This window comes from Barbus barbus, assembly GCF_936440315.1.
Source record: "Barbus barbus genome assembly, chromosome: 18".
Taxonomy (NCBI): Eukaryota; Metazoa; Chordata; class Actinopteri; order Cypriniformes; family Cyprinidae; genus Barbus; species Barbus barbus.
The window spans coordinates 1,145,936-1,160,892 of record NC_136746.1 but is presented as its reverse complement, the minus strand read 5'-3'; the positions used below and the strand labels follow the sequence as shown (position 1 = coordinate 1,160,892).

The following is a 14,957-nucleotide window of genomic DNA, read 5'->3' as shown; positions in this document are numbered from 1 at the left end:
TTGTCTTTTTATCCTCATTCCAAATGATCAGAAAAGAGGAAACCAACAACAAAACAGGAGAAAGTACTAAATTATTAGAATAACATTTGCAACATCCTCACGGTACAACTTTTTATTAGCCATTTGGTGATTTTCTCTCACAAATCTCACAATTTACTCACACGCTATGAACTGAACTGCTTCCGCATCAATGACACAATAGCTCACTTGCTCTGCTATTTCCTCCAACACTTTGAATAGGAACATCCAATCAGAATAGGTCTAGAATCGAAGTACTACATGTCTGCCATCTAGTGGTAGGGAATACAAATGAGATATTACACCATATTAGGAACTACAGTCTATTTTATTAAGTATGATGTCTTGTCGCAATTTTGCGACTTTGGCGCTTAGAGGGTTAAGCACACTTAACATTTGATTGCACCGTTTTTGCATTCGAATACAAATGTTTATTTTAAATTCGACTAATATTCCTTTGTTTGATTCACAGTCTCCTCATCGCAGGCAGACACGGCACTCATTTCAGCATGTGTTCGCGTGTTCTGTTGGCTGTCTGCTTGTCACTCATAATGCACCTTTAAATTAAAAAAGCATGAAACTATCATGCACCATATCAAACATTTTTTTCTACTGCTACCGATGATAAATATATCTTCGATAAATATCAATGCTGTTTTATCGCCCAGTCCTACTTGCAATGTTCAAATAAAATGGAAACTCCTTCATTTTTTACTCCTAACTACTGCACGATGAGTCATAGAGGTTTACCTTCAGGGTTTTTAGTCTTGGCGACACGTGCATCGGCCAGGTCAAAGTGGGCCTTGTCTGCATTCTCACAGAGATGAATGATACGGCACAGACAGTCGGCAGCAAACACTCGTGTGACCCAGCGCGGCGCCACGGACGGCTTGGACTTGTCATCCTGACCCAGTGATGTGAACATGATATCATCATCCATCTCATCCTTCTTCTCAGAGTCTTCATCCTCTTCCTTCCTTCTGCCACCAGACGCAACAGTCCCACCGACCTCTGCAACAGAAGCAAAGAGGGAATACAAGCTGGAATGAGAAAATCCTGCAGATTACAGTACACCGTTTCTAACATCCAATCAATCTCAAAATAAAGGATCACCAACAAATAAAATACAGCCTGAGCCAACACAACATTATTACTATAAAACAACGGTAGCATTTTATTTTACAGTCCTGTTCTGCATGTACATACTGTACACTTACTATAGTAATACTTCAGACTTATGTGCCCTCTAGATGCTTGCGTTTTGCAAATGAATGACGCATTATAGCACCAACCCAAAGAGGTATGCAGCAGAGTCCTTCTTCAAGAAACAGCTAAATCACATCTCTTCCGTCTTTATTTGACCCTCTAAGTCTAGCACTCTCTATTCTAATTCTATTTTAGGGGTTCAAGTGCATAGTGCTATTGTAATTGTTAGAATGGTCACGGATGAACGATTTCCACGTAAAACTGATCGTGCAGACCAAACCGTAAGTCGTAGAAATTTGAAACTTGGAGGGATGGTAGTACTCACACCGCCTACAACATGACCAAGGATTGCCCCAATCGGCCTGACGGGGGCGCTACAGCGATCGAAAGTATTAAATCACTCATAACTCCTAAACCGTCAGTCGCAGGCTCATTTTTTGCAAAACCTACTTTTGCGTACTAGTCCTAGCTAGGTTTTTTTGCCTGATCAGAACCAAAAAAAGTGCAGAAAAATGTTCTGGAGAGTGAATATTAATAATTAACTAAATAAAATTGAACCTTCGACTCACCGTCGCAAAGGAACACAAAACGTTTGAAGGGGGGCAGGGCCACTTTTAGTAAAATGCCTATAACTCCTGAACGGAATGAGATATCTTTGCCGAAACTTGGAACACTTATGTAAGAGCTCAAGCTGAGGTCACGGGGGGGGTTTGACTATAACTATTTTGTTATAGTCAAACAAAAATGACTATAACTAGGCAAACATCTGTCCTAACAACATGAAATTCACTGTGCACAGTCTTGGTCCAAAGTGCCACAAGTGTCTATGGGGACATTTGCATATCTCAAAAAACATAGCCACCATTGGCCGACAAATTTTGAGCACCTGTTAGACAAGGTTAACAGAGGCTGATCAGAACGAAACTTGGTGGGCCTGTTCAACTCACAGGCCCAAAAATCAGAGAAATTTGAAAGAAATCATTCAGTGGGTGGCAGCATCACATTTTTCAAGTGCGTAAACGATTGTACGTTGCACTGTTTTCCGCACATTCACGCGATATTCGTATCGTATGATAGACTTCCTCGTTCCGATAAACTTTGCCTCTAGAACCACTGCTCAATCAAATCGCTTGTTAAATGATTGAGAAGATGTAAAAAAAAAAACTACTTTTGCGAATTTGTCCTAGGTTTTTTGCTCAACCTGGAAAAAAAAACACTGCAGTGCAATTCTCTGGACTCTCTAGGTCAATAATTATCAAAGAAAAAAAAACAGTTGAGATTTACCCTTTGGGAAGCTTTAACGGGGTTGTTTAGAAATTTACCCAAGATCCTATAAAGCAGGGGTCTCCAACCCTGCTCCTGGAGAGCTACCGTCCTACAGATTTCAGCTCCAACCCCAATCAAATACACCTGGACCAGCTAATCAGGTCTTCAAGGCTACTTGTTAATTTCAGACAGGTGTGTTGGAACAGGGTTGGAACTGAAATCTGCAGGAGAGTAGCTTTGGTTTGGAGATCCCAGCTATAAAGCCTATAGGAAAATGCAAAACTTCACAAAACCTGGTGACCACGGCTGTGTCCAAATTCAGGGTCTGCATCCTCCTTAGGATCCTTCCTACCCGGTTGAAGGAGGAGGGATCCTCCGACGTCCCCAAAACCCGGAAGTCGGTGTTTGTGAATTTGGACAGCCTACCCTTCTTTCAGTTCCCTCCCTTACCCGTTGCTCATATCCTGTCGCCTAGCAACCGTGACAGCGCCAAGCAAGAAGCGGGAAAATGGACAAACAAAGAGTTATTCTCCTCATTTTAATTATTTTGGAAAAAATAAAGCAATTAAATAAATTAAATACTTTCTTTGCTCGTTGTCGGAGAGTTTTTTATATCAGACTACAAGACAGTCACATCCAGGTAAGCCATTATAGCCTATTTTTATTTGTTTTTAAGTATTCTACTAATTTCTCCTACAAATTCATTGAGCCGAAGCATAAACTTTAGCTTGTTTTGTCAGAGAAACTCCTCTCCCACTCCGCTACCGCTCGCTTCGTCCGCCATTACGCTCTGCCGAAAAGAATTATGGGATAGGTAGGACGGGAAAGGATCCACCACACCCATCCTTCCAATTCGGGGAAAAGGAGGACGTATTTGTGGGCCGCATTTGAAGGATCCTACGAATTTGGACAGCCTTCGTCGCGGCGCTGTGACGTAACATCCTTCAAATGAGTACTCCGAAGGATGCAGACCCTGAATTTGGACACAGCCCACATGTGACAGGTGATTCTAAACAAGCATGCAAAGTTTTCAGGAGATCGGACCACAGCTGGCGCTATAACAGTCATAAACATTAAAAAACATCACATGTCTATGATAAATTACCTGGATTTGCCAAAAATGCTTTTAAATCACTGATTTAGGTGAGTACAGTCTTTCTAAACAATATGTAATGTATTTTTCCTTATATGCTTAAATGCCTTAAGCTTGCACCTATATAACCTATTTGTTTTCTTTTATTTATTTATATAAAAAAAACAGTTGATCCTTTTTGATCCTTTGAACACTTGATCCTGCTTCAGTTGTCCTCATTTGTAAGTCGCTTTGGATAAAAGCATCTGTTAAATGCATAAATGTAAATGTAAATGCAACTGGGTAACGACTAGGTACTAACCTTAAATCTAACACTTAACCTGTGTTCCAAGTTCATGTAGTTACATTATTTATACCTTATAGTTACCTCACTTTCTAGAACCTTGATGTATGCATCGCCTTTTATGTCAGATTACTAATTTAATCAATAAATGTATCAAACTAAATTTTTGAATCTTTTGGTTTGGTTTTGGTCAGCTCGCATATTGTTAAAACAATAATTAAGATATTATTGTAGATGATATATATCTCTCACACTCATATCCCTAGGATAATAGGCATGTCAAAATGACAAGAAAAGCTCAGAAAACTTAATAGTTATTACAGTGAGAAAGTTGGCTTGATTTAGTGAAAACCAATCTAAAGATTTAGGTTAAGTAATCCAAAAGATATCTGGATAAATGCATGAGGATGCTTTATTAAGTCCTTATGGCTGCACTTTTAGACAATTTATTTGTATCCTACCCTGTAACTCATTAGAAAAATGCAATACTTACAGGTGAAACCTGTAATGTATTGGTTAATTTGATTCTAGTCATAAAGCACTGTGACCTCAGCTCACAAACAGTGCCAGAGAACGGCTGTTACCTGTAGTAGCTGCCAGAACATCTTTGCAGAGCTTCAGCCAGTGAGGAAGTTTCTCCACAGCCAGAGATGAGAGCATGTGACCTAACGTGTCATGAATGTCCGAGCACAACTTCCTGTCCGTCTCACGGTCCAGCATTCCAAACAGAACACCTTCCAAACCAGTCTCTGTGATGTTCAGATCTGAAAAATATTAAATGACCAGATAAAACTGAATAAATGTGACCCTGGACCACAAAACCAGTCATAAGGGTCCATTTTTTTGGAAATTAAGATTGAAAGCTGAATAAATAATCTTTCCATTGATGTATGGTTTGTTAGGATAGGACAATATTTGTCTGAGATACAACTATTAGAAAATCTGGAATCTGAGGGAGCAACAAAATCTAAATATTGAGAAAATCTCCTTTAAAGTTGTTCAAATGAAGTTCTTAGCAATGCATATTACTAATCAACAATTAAGTTTTGATATACAGTGCACAGCATAAATGGGTACACACTGAAATTTAAATTCAGCATTTACTCTTTACTTAGAAGACATGTTAGGGTTCTTTAGAGATATAATATTCCAGCAGGTTGGCTTTACCAGTTACCAAAGAAGAATGTTACAATTATTCAGGAAAATACAATTTTCTTATCAAAATGCTAAAATGTTGGGTTGCAAAAATGAGTAAACCCTCCTGAAAGTTACTAAATAATTTCTAGTGTAAGGTTAAGGCAAGTTTTGATCAACAGGTAAGTATGTTGAAGCAAAACGTATTTCTTGACAATTAAAAGTGTTGGTGGTGGTTTGAGGAGAGATCCCCATATGATTGTAAAGCTTTTTGGGTGTACAACAATACACTTTAAAGCGCTATATAAATGCCTCATTCATTATATAGCCCACTGAATCATACTCCGACTTAATGCTGACAACAATGAAACCACTCGGGAGAGAACTGTCAGGAGACTTATTTCTTAGCATAAAAGAAGATAATGGTACAAGAGGAATACCAAATTATTGTTTTAAGTGTGAAAATATAGCAAAAGTAACGGAAATTCAAAAACAATGGACTTGTGAAAAGGCCCCTGAAATAATTAGTTCTTCACTTTAAGCTTTCATTTAGTGAGGAGTGAGTTTTTGCTAGAAAAAGAGCAGGAGAAACACCAATAAAGCGTCTCAGAGCCGGCAAAAGCTATGAAAAGAGTGACACTTTGTCACAGAGTAAGAAGCGGCCTGCAGGAGTGACTTGCATGCTTGTTTATTCACAACAGAATTACTGTAGCCAAAGCACAATAAACTCATTTAACCTTTTCCGAGGCACATACGGTGCCCTCCATAAGTATTGGAACAGTGAAGACAAAATTGCTCTGTTGGTTGTGGAGTTAAGACATTTGTAAATATGATTAAAAGATGAATATGAGACAAAACTACAGAATGTCACATTTTATTATTAGCCGTTTCAACACATAGATGTTTTAGCAGCTAAGAAGTTCAGCACTTTTAGAGTTCATCCCTCTATCTGATGAGAGCATAAGTATTGGGACAGTTGAACATAAGGCAGATATAAAAGATTAAAAGCTATTATTTAGTTGCAGATCCCTTGCACACAATCACAGCAGTGAGTCTGTGACCCATAGACATCACCAGACTCTTTGAAATACTTTTCCCAGCCTTTAATGCAGCCAATCCCAATTGTTGCTTGTTTTGGGGAGTTTCTGCCTTTACTCTCCTCTCCAGCTGGTGAAATTCATGTTCAATCGGATTTAAATCTGGAGATTGACTTGGGCAATCTAAGACTTTCCATTTCTTTGCTCTTATAAATTCCTTGACTGAACTGGCAGGGTGTTTTGGGTCATTGTCCTGATGCAATATGAAGCACTTCCCAATGAATCTGGTGGCATTTTCTTGAATATTGGTAGGCAAGATGGTCTTGTACCCTTCCAAATTCATTCTGCTACTATCATCATACATTAAGTCATCAGTAAAGTTGAGAGGGCCTGTTCCAGAGACAGCCATGCATGCCCATGCCATGACACCACCTCCACCATGCTTTACAGATGAGGCTGTATGCTTGGGATCATTGCAGTTCCCTTTTTTTCTCCACATTTTTGCTTTCCCATCACTTAGATAAAGGTTCATCTTTGTCTCATCGGTCCATAAACACAGATCCAAAACTCTTCTGGCTCACCTTTGTGCTTTTTTGCAAACTCTAATCTTGTCTTTCTATGTTTGGTGCTGGTCAGAGGTTTGCATCTTGCTGTGTAGCATCTGTAATTCTGTGTCAAAGTCTCCTGAGGACAGTAGATTGTCAGAGCATCACCCCAGCTTTCTGGAAGTTGTTGGTGATTTTACAGACACGTCTTTTAGGATTCATTTTCACAGCTTTTATGATTTGTCTGTCATCAACTACTGTTGTTTTCTCAGCCGATCAGGTAGTTGTTGGTTGTTGGTTGCTGGTGGTTTCCAAACTCTTGATTTCTCCATGTCCTTTGTTTTTGCTATAGCTCTAACTGACTTCCTCTTTTCTTTTAGCATCCAAATTGCTTGCTTTTCTCTCAAAGTCAGCTCCCTCATCTTCATCCTGGTTTGTGTGTGTCATCATCGAATGCAAGATTCAGAATACAGAAGTAATGGATATAACTGATACGACACATTCCCTGCTTTTAATATCTGAAGAATTAATGCAACAGGACACAGCTGATCACTTAGAAAGACCCGTGAGGCAACTGCTCCAATACTTATGCTCTCATCAGATAGAGGGATGAACTCTAAAAGTGCTGAACTTCTTAGCTGCTAAAACATCTGTGTGTTGAAACGGCTAATAATAAAATATGACATGTCTTAACTCCACAGCCAACAGACGCAATTTTGTCTTTACTGTTCCAATACTTTTGGAGGGCACTGTATTTACACAATTCTGTAAATCCATACTCTTCTATTCTTCTGGGAATCCATACTCTTCTATTCTTCTGGGAATCCATACTCTTCTATTCTTCTGGGAATCCATACTCTTCTATTCTTCTGGGAATCCATACTCTGGTCTCATGAGACAACATTTCAGATCTAACAGCAGTGTTGCTAGTGGAGGAGTACAGTGAGAAGTGCCTGGTTCCCTCAGTGATGTTCAGTGCTAGTAAAGCTCTTCTATAGGGATGAACGAGTGCTGAAGTTGTGAGGGAGTTGTGCTTTATCAATGCTGTCATCAGTTCACACACCACTGAGGGATGTAATACAAAAACTTGAAACAGAAGATGCTACCCTCCCCTTATTCCCTACATTGTATGGCATTTTTTCAACATGATAATGAAGATATTCATTCTCCCAAGGTGAAAATCCTTCAGTGGACATGTATTTCACTTAATCTTAACACTCTTGAGCAGCTGTGGGGGATTCTGGAGACGAGCTGAGCAAAACTCCCCATTAAAGACCAGGGCATTTAAAGGGGTGGTTTCACTTTTTTAACATTAGTTGGTGTGTAATGTTGCTGTCTGAGCATAAACAATATCTGCCCAGTTTTGGAACATGAACATGATGAGGCAGGTTACGCACTGATGCTGGTGTTGTTTTTGCCGTCTCCGGCCCTCCTGGCGAGACTCATGGCGTATTCGCAGACCTCTGCAGCCTCGCGCTGAGCCAGCTGCCGGAGACACGCCACCGCGGCCCGCCGTAACAGCAGGTGAGAGCTGCACAGATGCACCTGTGCACACACACAAACACACATCAGAACCTGCTTCTACTGTTCAACTGCATGTGCTCTCCATATATTCACAATCACCTATTTATTATTATATGGCGGCCAAAGCTGGGTAGATTACTTTCAAAGTGTAATCGGTTACTGATTCCAAACTGAAGTAAATAACGTAATCCACTGCATTACAAAATTTGGGTAATATAATCAGAGTACTTTTTGATTTAAATAGGATAATCTTCCTAATCTACAATTTCCAGTGTTGGGAAGGTTACTTTGGAAATATAATCGGTAACAGATCACAAGTTAGAATGTAATAAGTAGTGTAACTATTTCAATTACTTTATTCAAGTAATGTAACTGGTTATATCCGATTATTTTTTTTCTAAATGTCTAATGTTTTGAACTGATAATCATTTTGAAAGCTGTAAAGCAGGCAGGGTTAACCTTACAGTAGAACTGAACACTGATTACTGTCACTTTCAAAATCCTTCATCACTTTAATTAAGATTATAATCATTTCATTTTAAAGCACAGCCACCACAAAATCAGACTTACTTTAAGATCGATCTGAGGTTAAATACAGATTTAAAATCATAAATAAATTTATGAAATAGGGTAACACTATTTTAAGGTGTCCTTGTTACACATGTACTTACTATTATAATAACAATACATTATGCATAATCACATGCAAGTAACTCTAAAGCAAACCCTAAACCTAACCCTAACCCTATAGTAAGTAAATGTAGTTGATTAATATTACTCAGTACCTAAATGTATAATTACACTTAAACAAGGACACCTTAAAACAAAGTGTAACCAGAAATAGGTTAATATCTATAATACTGTTTTTCCAAATCAAAACTTGTATAGCTATGACAGGAAACACTGGCATCTAACAACGCCTTGGAAAAAAACTGTTAATCTTAAAAAATAAAGCATATGCATAAACCCAAATAGAAAATAAAACTGTTACCAAATAAGCACGCGTCCTATTCTGTCCTGAACTCGTGAAACATTGCGTCTCATATTTTTGAACAGTCACTGCATTTATGAAAGAAATCAATTAAATCTATGTGTGTGTGGAAATGATGTAACCCCCTTTGTAATCATTAACATTTTCATAAGTAGCTAATTTAATTACACATTTTTCTCAGTAACTGCAACTGATTACAGTTGCATTCATTTTGTAATTAAATTACGTAATTTAATGACATGTAACTAGTTACTTCCCAACACTGACCATATCGATATAAAAATGCAAAGAAAAAGAAAATATATTCCAATCATTGTTATTGATAAAATGAAGTGCATTAAACATTACATTATCAAGGTTTCCCCAACCTGGAGTTCATAAGGGAACTGCGTGTTTGTGAGTTGAATGAAAATCAAATAATTAATGAAAGCATACAAAATGTAAAATTATTTTAATATGATTTATTTTAATATCAAATTAAAACTGTACGAAAAATGTAAATATTTTATTTGTTTACCTGCATGTCATGTGACAATTAATGTCAGAGGTACTTTAAGTTGAAAAAAAAAAAAAAAGTATATATTTTTTTTCATTCCCAAGAACAAGTTAGTTAATCCCTCCATTACATGTAAAAAAGAAATAGCAGCCTTACACAGAGGCTGGGCACCAGGCTGGACAGGTTGACGTGTCGCGGTGCGAACATGTGCAGCTGCTGCAGACAGGAGATGGCCGCTGCCTGGACCAGAGAGTCAGAGTGATCCTGCATGATGGCACAGCCCACCAGACACGACGAGCGGATCGTAGAGATGCTGCCGCTGTTCCCTGGGATAAACAAACCAGAAATAATAAAAATACCCTTTTCCTTTTCTGTTCACCTATGTCAAACCGACAGAGCTGAGGATGCATGAGACAGTGGAAAATGTGAGATGTGATAATATGCCCGATCACTTTTTAATCATCTTTAAGTAGCTTTAAACACGTTCTCTGCTGAAAGAAAACCTAAACTAACTTCCCAGAGTGCCTTGCCAGTTTGAAGACAGTGCAATAAGACAAAAAAACTTGCATGCTGTCTAACAGGCGGTTTCTATGCAGTTTGCGTTTATTTAATTACCTATTATTAATATTAATTACCTATTAAGAATAATAGGTTGAGAAATTTTTACTTACATTGGTTAGGCTAGGTTTTTGTTGTTGCATTGAAATTGGTGTTGAGAGTTGTGAAATTCCACTGGAATCTAAAATGTTGCAACAACCTAATTTCCAGCAAAAATAACTATATTGTGATTTATTACTCATATCGTGACAGCATTTTGGTATCGCCCACTCCTAGCATTAAAAACTCTCAAATAGAGGTATGCGCTGATTTGTGACTGTGTTTTGAGTTTGAGCTCCATCAAGTTGATTCTTTATTGTCTATTTTCTATCTTAAAAACAATTTTATACACTATAACGTGTGAATATATCCCATAACACTCCCCTAATACTCCGTGTGTTTCTCTGCACAGACCCTGTGCACCCAGGACGCAATCTTCCCAGATGTCCTTCACTCCGGCGCCAGGACGCCACGGACCCTGGGTGCACCAGCACCGAAAGACACGAGCCAGGCACCGGGCGACGACCTCTCCCGCTCCACCGCCTCCGGTCTTCGAGATCTCCACCCGGAACCACTTCGCTCCCGTCCGCGAGATGGAACGCGACGCTGTGATCCTTCCTCCCGGGTTTCGGCACCAATGTAACAAAGTTCGTAGGTCGGGAAGGAGGAGGCGGGAACCAGCAAACATTCACGTATTTAATAATCAAAATAAACAAACGTATAAGTACAGCGGCAGCCCCTCACGGACGACTGCCGCACACAAAACACAAAATAAAATCCAGGCCTGGTCCTCTCTCGTCTTCCACTGTCATCCCTCCTCCTTTTATCCTTCCGGAGCTCCTCCGTGGGACTCGAGACCGGTGAGTGGCGCAGGTGTCGCTCATTATCATTAACTCCACTGGCCTCGCTCCGCTCCCACGGCTCTCGGCCCCGCCCCACTCACTACTACAAATAGATAATAACCAAAACAATCCAAGGTTCTTATTTAGCACAGTGTCTAGATTAACAAGAAAACAGACGTCACCCGATCTAAAGATTCCCTCACAGTTTAATAGTAACGACTTTATGAATTTCTTTACTGATAAAATAGATAACATCAGAAATACAATATCAAATGTATATTGTACTACGTCTAGTGTTTCAGCTTCATTCATCGCACCTATAGAGCTTGGTCGAAAAAAACAAGAACACATACACCGGTCAATCAACAGGACGGCAACATTCCGGAAGAAAATAATACTCACACTATCTGTGGTCATAAAGTTAATTAACGACCAGCACCGCGCTCAAGCATCCTGCTCTGCTCTCCCTAACGCCTCACGAGACCCCTAAAAGAAAGGCATATGTGTGGAAAAATCTGGAACGTATTTAAAACAGGACTTCACGGTTGTTTCTTATCACTTAAGCATAATTCAACCAGAAACAGGACAAGACCTTGTCATTTGGAGAGACTCCGGCACAAACCCTCCCCGATTCCCTGACCATTAACGCAGTAATTCAATGATGTTATCTACAGGGAAGACGGTTTTACAGCCGACGTCCGAACTAAGCAAAACACCAGATCTCCAGAGAGTGACCTTCCCGTGACCTCGCGTTTCTCCCCATTTTAAAAGGGACAAATTATACTAATTTCTGCTATTGAAGCAATATATTCAAAACAATGTATACAATATATATTAAGGTTGTTTTCATGTCATTTATAAGCTTGCTGTGTTATTGGAATCTATGTTATTGTTGTAATCTTTTGATGTTTAACTTTCCCGATCACTATTGTTTAGTTTCACATGCTTGGTGTGATTATTTAGAATTAAGGATTGTTTCATGTATGGCTTAACCGCGTAATAGATACAGCTGATTTCATTAGCAGTAATCTGGTGTGGATGAGAATTGTCTTTTCTCATCAAGGTATGATTACAATACAAATAGAAATCTGCTGTCAATAATTTCTTCATGTGATAAAATAACTGAACAGATAATGTATGCACGGAAAAAAAGATGTGCAGGGCGGGGCTCCGCCCCACAGGAAGAATCCGATTGGGTCCGTCCCAGTTTAGTCCCAATTGGGGATCCCAAATCGGCCCGTTAAAGACAGACACCCAACTGTGTCTCTATTGTTGGAGTTGGAGTTTTAAGTTCGTTGCTTGCGCGTGCTCTCTGGTTGCTCAGCGCTCCCAGCCGTTAAACATCATGGCCGAGCAGTGACCAACGATCAGGACTCAGTCAAAATTCCCAAGCAACTTTAACATCTAAAGCCTCAGAAACCGGGACAATGATGCTTCCTGAGAGCATCATCAAGTCAGAACGAAGCCAACCAACCACTGAAGAGTATTCCCGTGACGACGACCTACCAAGCCGCCAATCCGCGCACGATCTTTCCTTAACCCGGAAGGAACTGAACTCAACTGAAAGCAAGGAAAGTAAAACAATATTTCCTAAATCTGCTGGAAACAGGTTGTATTTATCTTTTAAGAGTAAAGATAGTAAAGTTCCATGCGTGTGATTCCCTCAGGTTGAAGTCAGAGCATTCTTGAAAACGAGCATTAGAGCCTAGAACTCTCTTCAGATCAAAACAATTAATTGCCTGCAATTTGTGTGCGTTTACGTCTTCTGTTTGTGTTGTGTAGCTTAGTATTGTGTTACAGTAGTGAAATAAACTTTGATTCTATTAAGAAATCTCATGTCTGTTGCTATATGATTTTTCAAGTTTCAAAGTATTCTAAACAAATGTTAGACTTATAGACAAAAAAAAGATAACACTATTTTAAGGTGTGCTTGTTACACATTACATGTACTTACTATTATAATAACAATAAATTATGCATAATTATGCAAGTAACCCTAAGGCAATCCCTAATCCTAACCAAATAGCAAGCACATGTAGTTAATTAATATTACTCCGTACTTAATTACACTGCAACAAGGACACCTTAAAATAAAGCTTAATTCTATGAACTAATTCTTAGTTCATTAACTTAAGTAGGTAAGTAATGAAACCTTATAGTAAAGTGTTACTGTCGTTTTCAATTAAATCAAAGCCTTTTGTGATTTCGTTTTTAGTTTAATTGACAGATGCTTTACTAAAACAATGGCCCAAAACACAATAGAGATCTTATGTTATAATGAGAAGTGTAAATATTTAAACTCAATGGGAAACACTGATGTGTTTACCCTGTAGTTCTGGGCCCACGGTGGTGATGAGCGCTCCGAGGCAGCGGCCCAGACACTGATGCACCTCGGTGTGCGAGGGAGGGACCGTCAGCAGCAGCGTCAGCACCAGAGACAGGGTGGGCTCCACGTAACCGCGGTACATGGGCCCGCTGGAGTCCACGATGAGAGCCAGAGAGTGCAGCGCCCACGTCTGAAACCACCAGAGGAACAAGTCACTAGGGGTGTATAATTTAATCTTTGAATAGCGACGCAGACGTGGACAATTCTGCATCGATGCAGTGATAGACCGTAATCCATTATAGCTTGCTGGCGTTATGCTCATACGTACTTGTCACGCCAGTATTAAAAAAATGCACCCACTATTTTTAAAGGGGTCATGTGATGCGATTTCTTGTTTTCCTTTTCTTTAGTCTGGTATGTAGCCGTTTGTGTATGTATACGATCTGCAGAGTTACAAACTCAAAGTCTCCCACAAAAGGATTTATTCCATCTAAAAGAGAAGGCTGATCCAGACCGGGCTCCTCATTCAAACACACCCCACATGTCTACGTCACGATGTGGAAATATCTGTGTAATGTCACGCAAAGAAAGAAGGCTTGGTTTCAGTAACCGCAGTAGTGTTGATGCAGCCGTGTCAGGGAGACGCTGTGTGTTTCTATGAGAAAGCAAAAACACTTTATTTATCCTTCCCAAAGTAGATGCATTTAGGAATCATTGTTAAGATTTGTTTACAACAGAACAGCACAACCCAGATGTTCGAATATTCTGACTTTGCTATGACAATCTGGCGCTTCTGAATCAGCGTCTATAAGTATGTTTTGTTATTATTTTAAGTATTTGCTATTGACTGTTCAAATGCGGAGTTTTGCACAGTTTAGAGTAACTTGTCGTGTGTGTGTGTGTGTGTGTGTGTGTGTGTGTGAGAGAGAGAGAGAGAGAGAGGGGATCAAAGTGGAGTCAGCTGTCTTAAATCGCGGTTTGTGTGCAAACACAGACGAGCTTCATCACTGTTTGTCACGCGACTCTGTTCCCCTCTCGGGTTTGAACTGATGTTAAAGCTAAGGACATTAACAACTGTCTTTATATTTACTTTGCAAGCTGAAGCTCGCGATTATGGTAAGGAGCGTTACATTTCCGATGCGTCCTTGTGGTGTTCGGCCAATCACAATGCAATGTGTCAGCTGACCAATCAGAACAGACTGCACTTGTTGGAAGGAGGGGCTTTGTAGAAAACGACGAGAGAGGCGGGGCATAGAGGACCTACAATAATGTACAGTAATTGAAAAATAATGTGTTTTTTGAACATTAAAGCATGTCAACATATTCTGTAACACCAAATACACAAAATAATGATCTTTAAAAAAGCATCATATGACCCCTTTAAATCTGAGATCTGGGCACATTTTGGAAAACACAAGCTTAGTGTGTGCGCTAGAGACAATCACGGCGGGCTTCATTGCACAGAATATACAACAATATGTAACAAGGACACCTTAAAATATTGTTACAGTTTTAGTTCATGTTAACTAAAGTAGGTAACTAATGTTAACTAATGAAACATTATTGTAAAGTGTTGCTGATTTTTTCAGTTAAATCAAA

General features: G+C 39.4%; 1 protein-coding gene across 2 annotated transcripts in view; it reads right to left on the bottom strand.

Moving 5' to 3' along the window:
• Positions 1-14,957, bottom strand: part of heatr5b (HEAT repeat containing 5B) — a gene marked incomplete at its 5' end in the record, with an annotated part of 75,984 nt that overhangs the window by 20,045 nt on the left and 40,982 nt on the right. For both annotated transcript variants that reach the window (XM_079439597.1, XM_079439598.1), the window contains 5 exons: positions 769-1,029; positions 4,451-4,630; positions 7,980-8,127; positions 9,750-9,919; positions 13,359-13,548. In XM_079439597.1, coding sequence (XP_079295723.1) covers positions 769-1,029; positions 4,451-4,630; positions 7,980-8,127; positions 9,750-9,919; positions 13,359-13,548 — 949 coding nt within the window. The remainder of the gene's footprint in view (positions 1-768; positions 1,030-4,450; positions 4,631-7,979; positions 8,128-9,749; positions 9,920-13,358; positions 13,549-14,957) is intronic.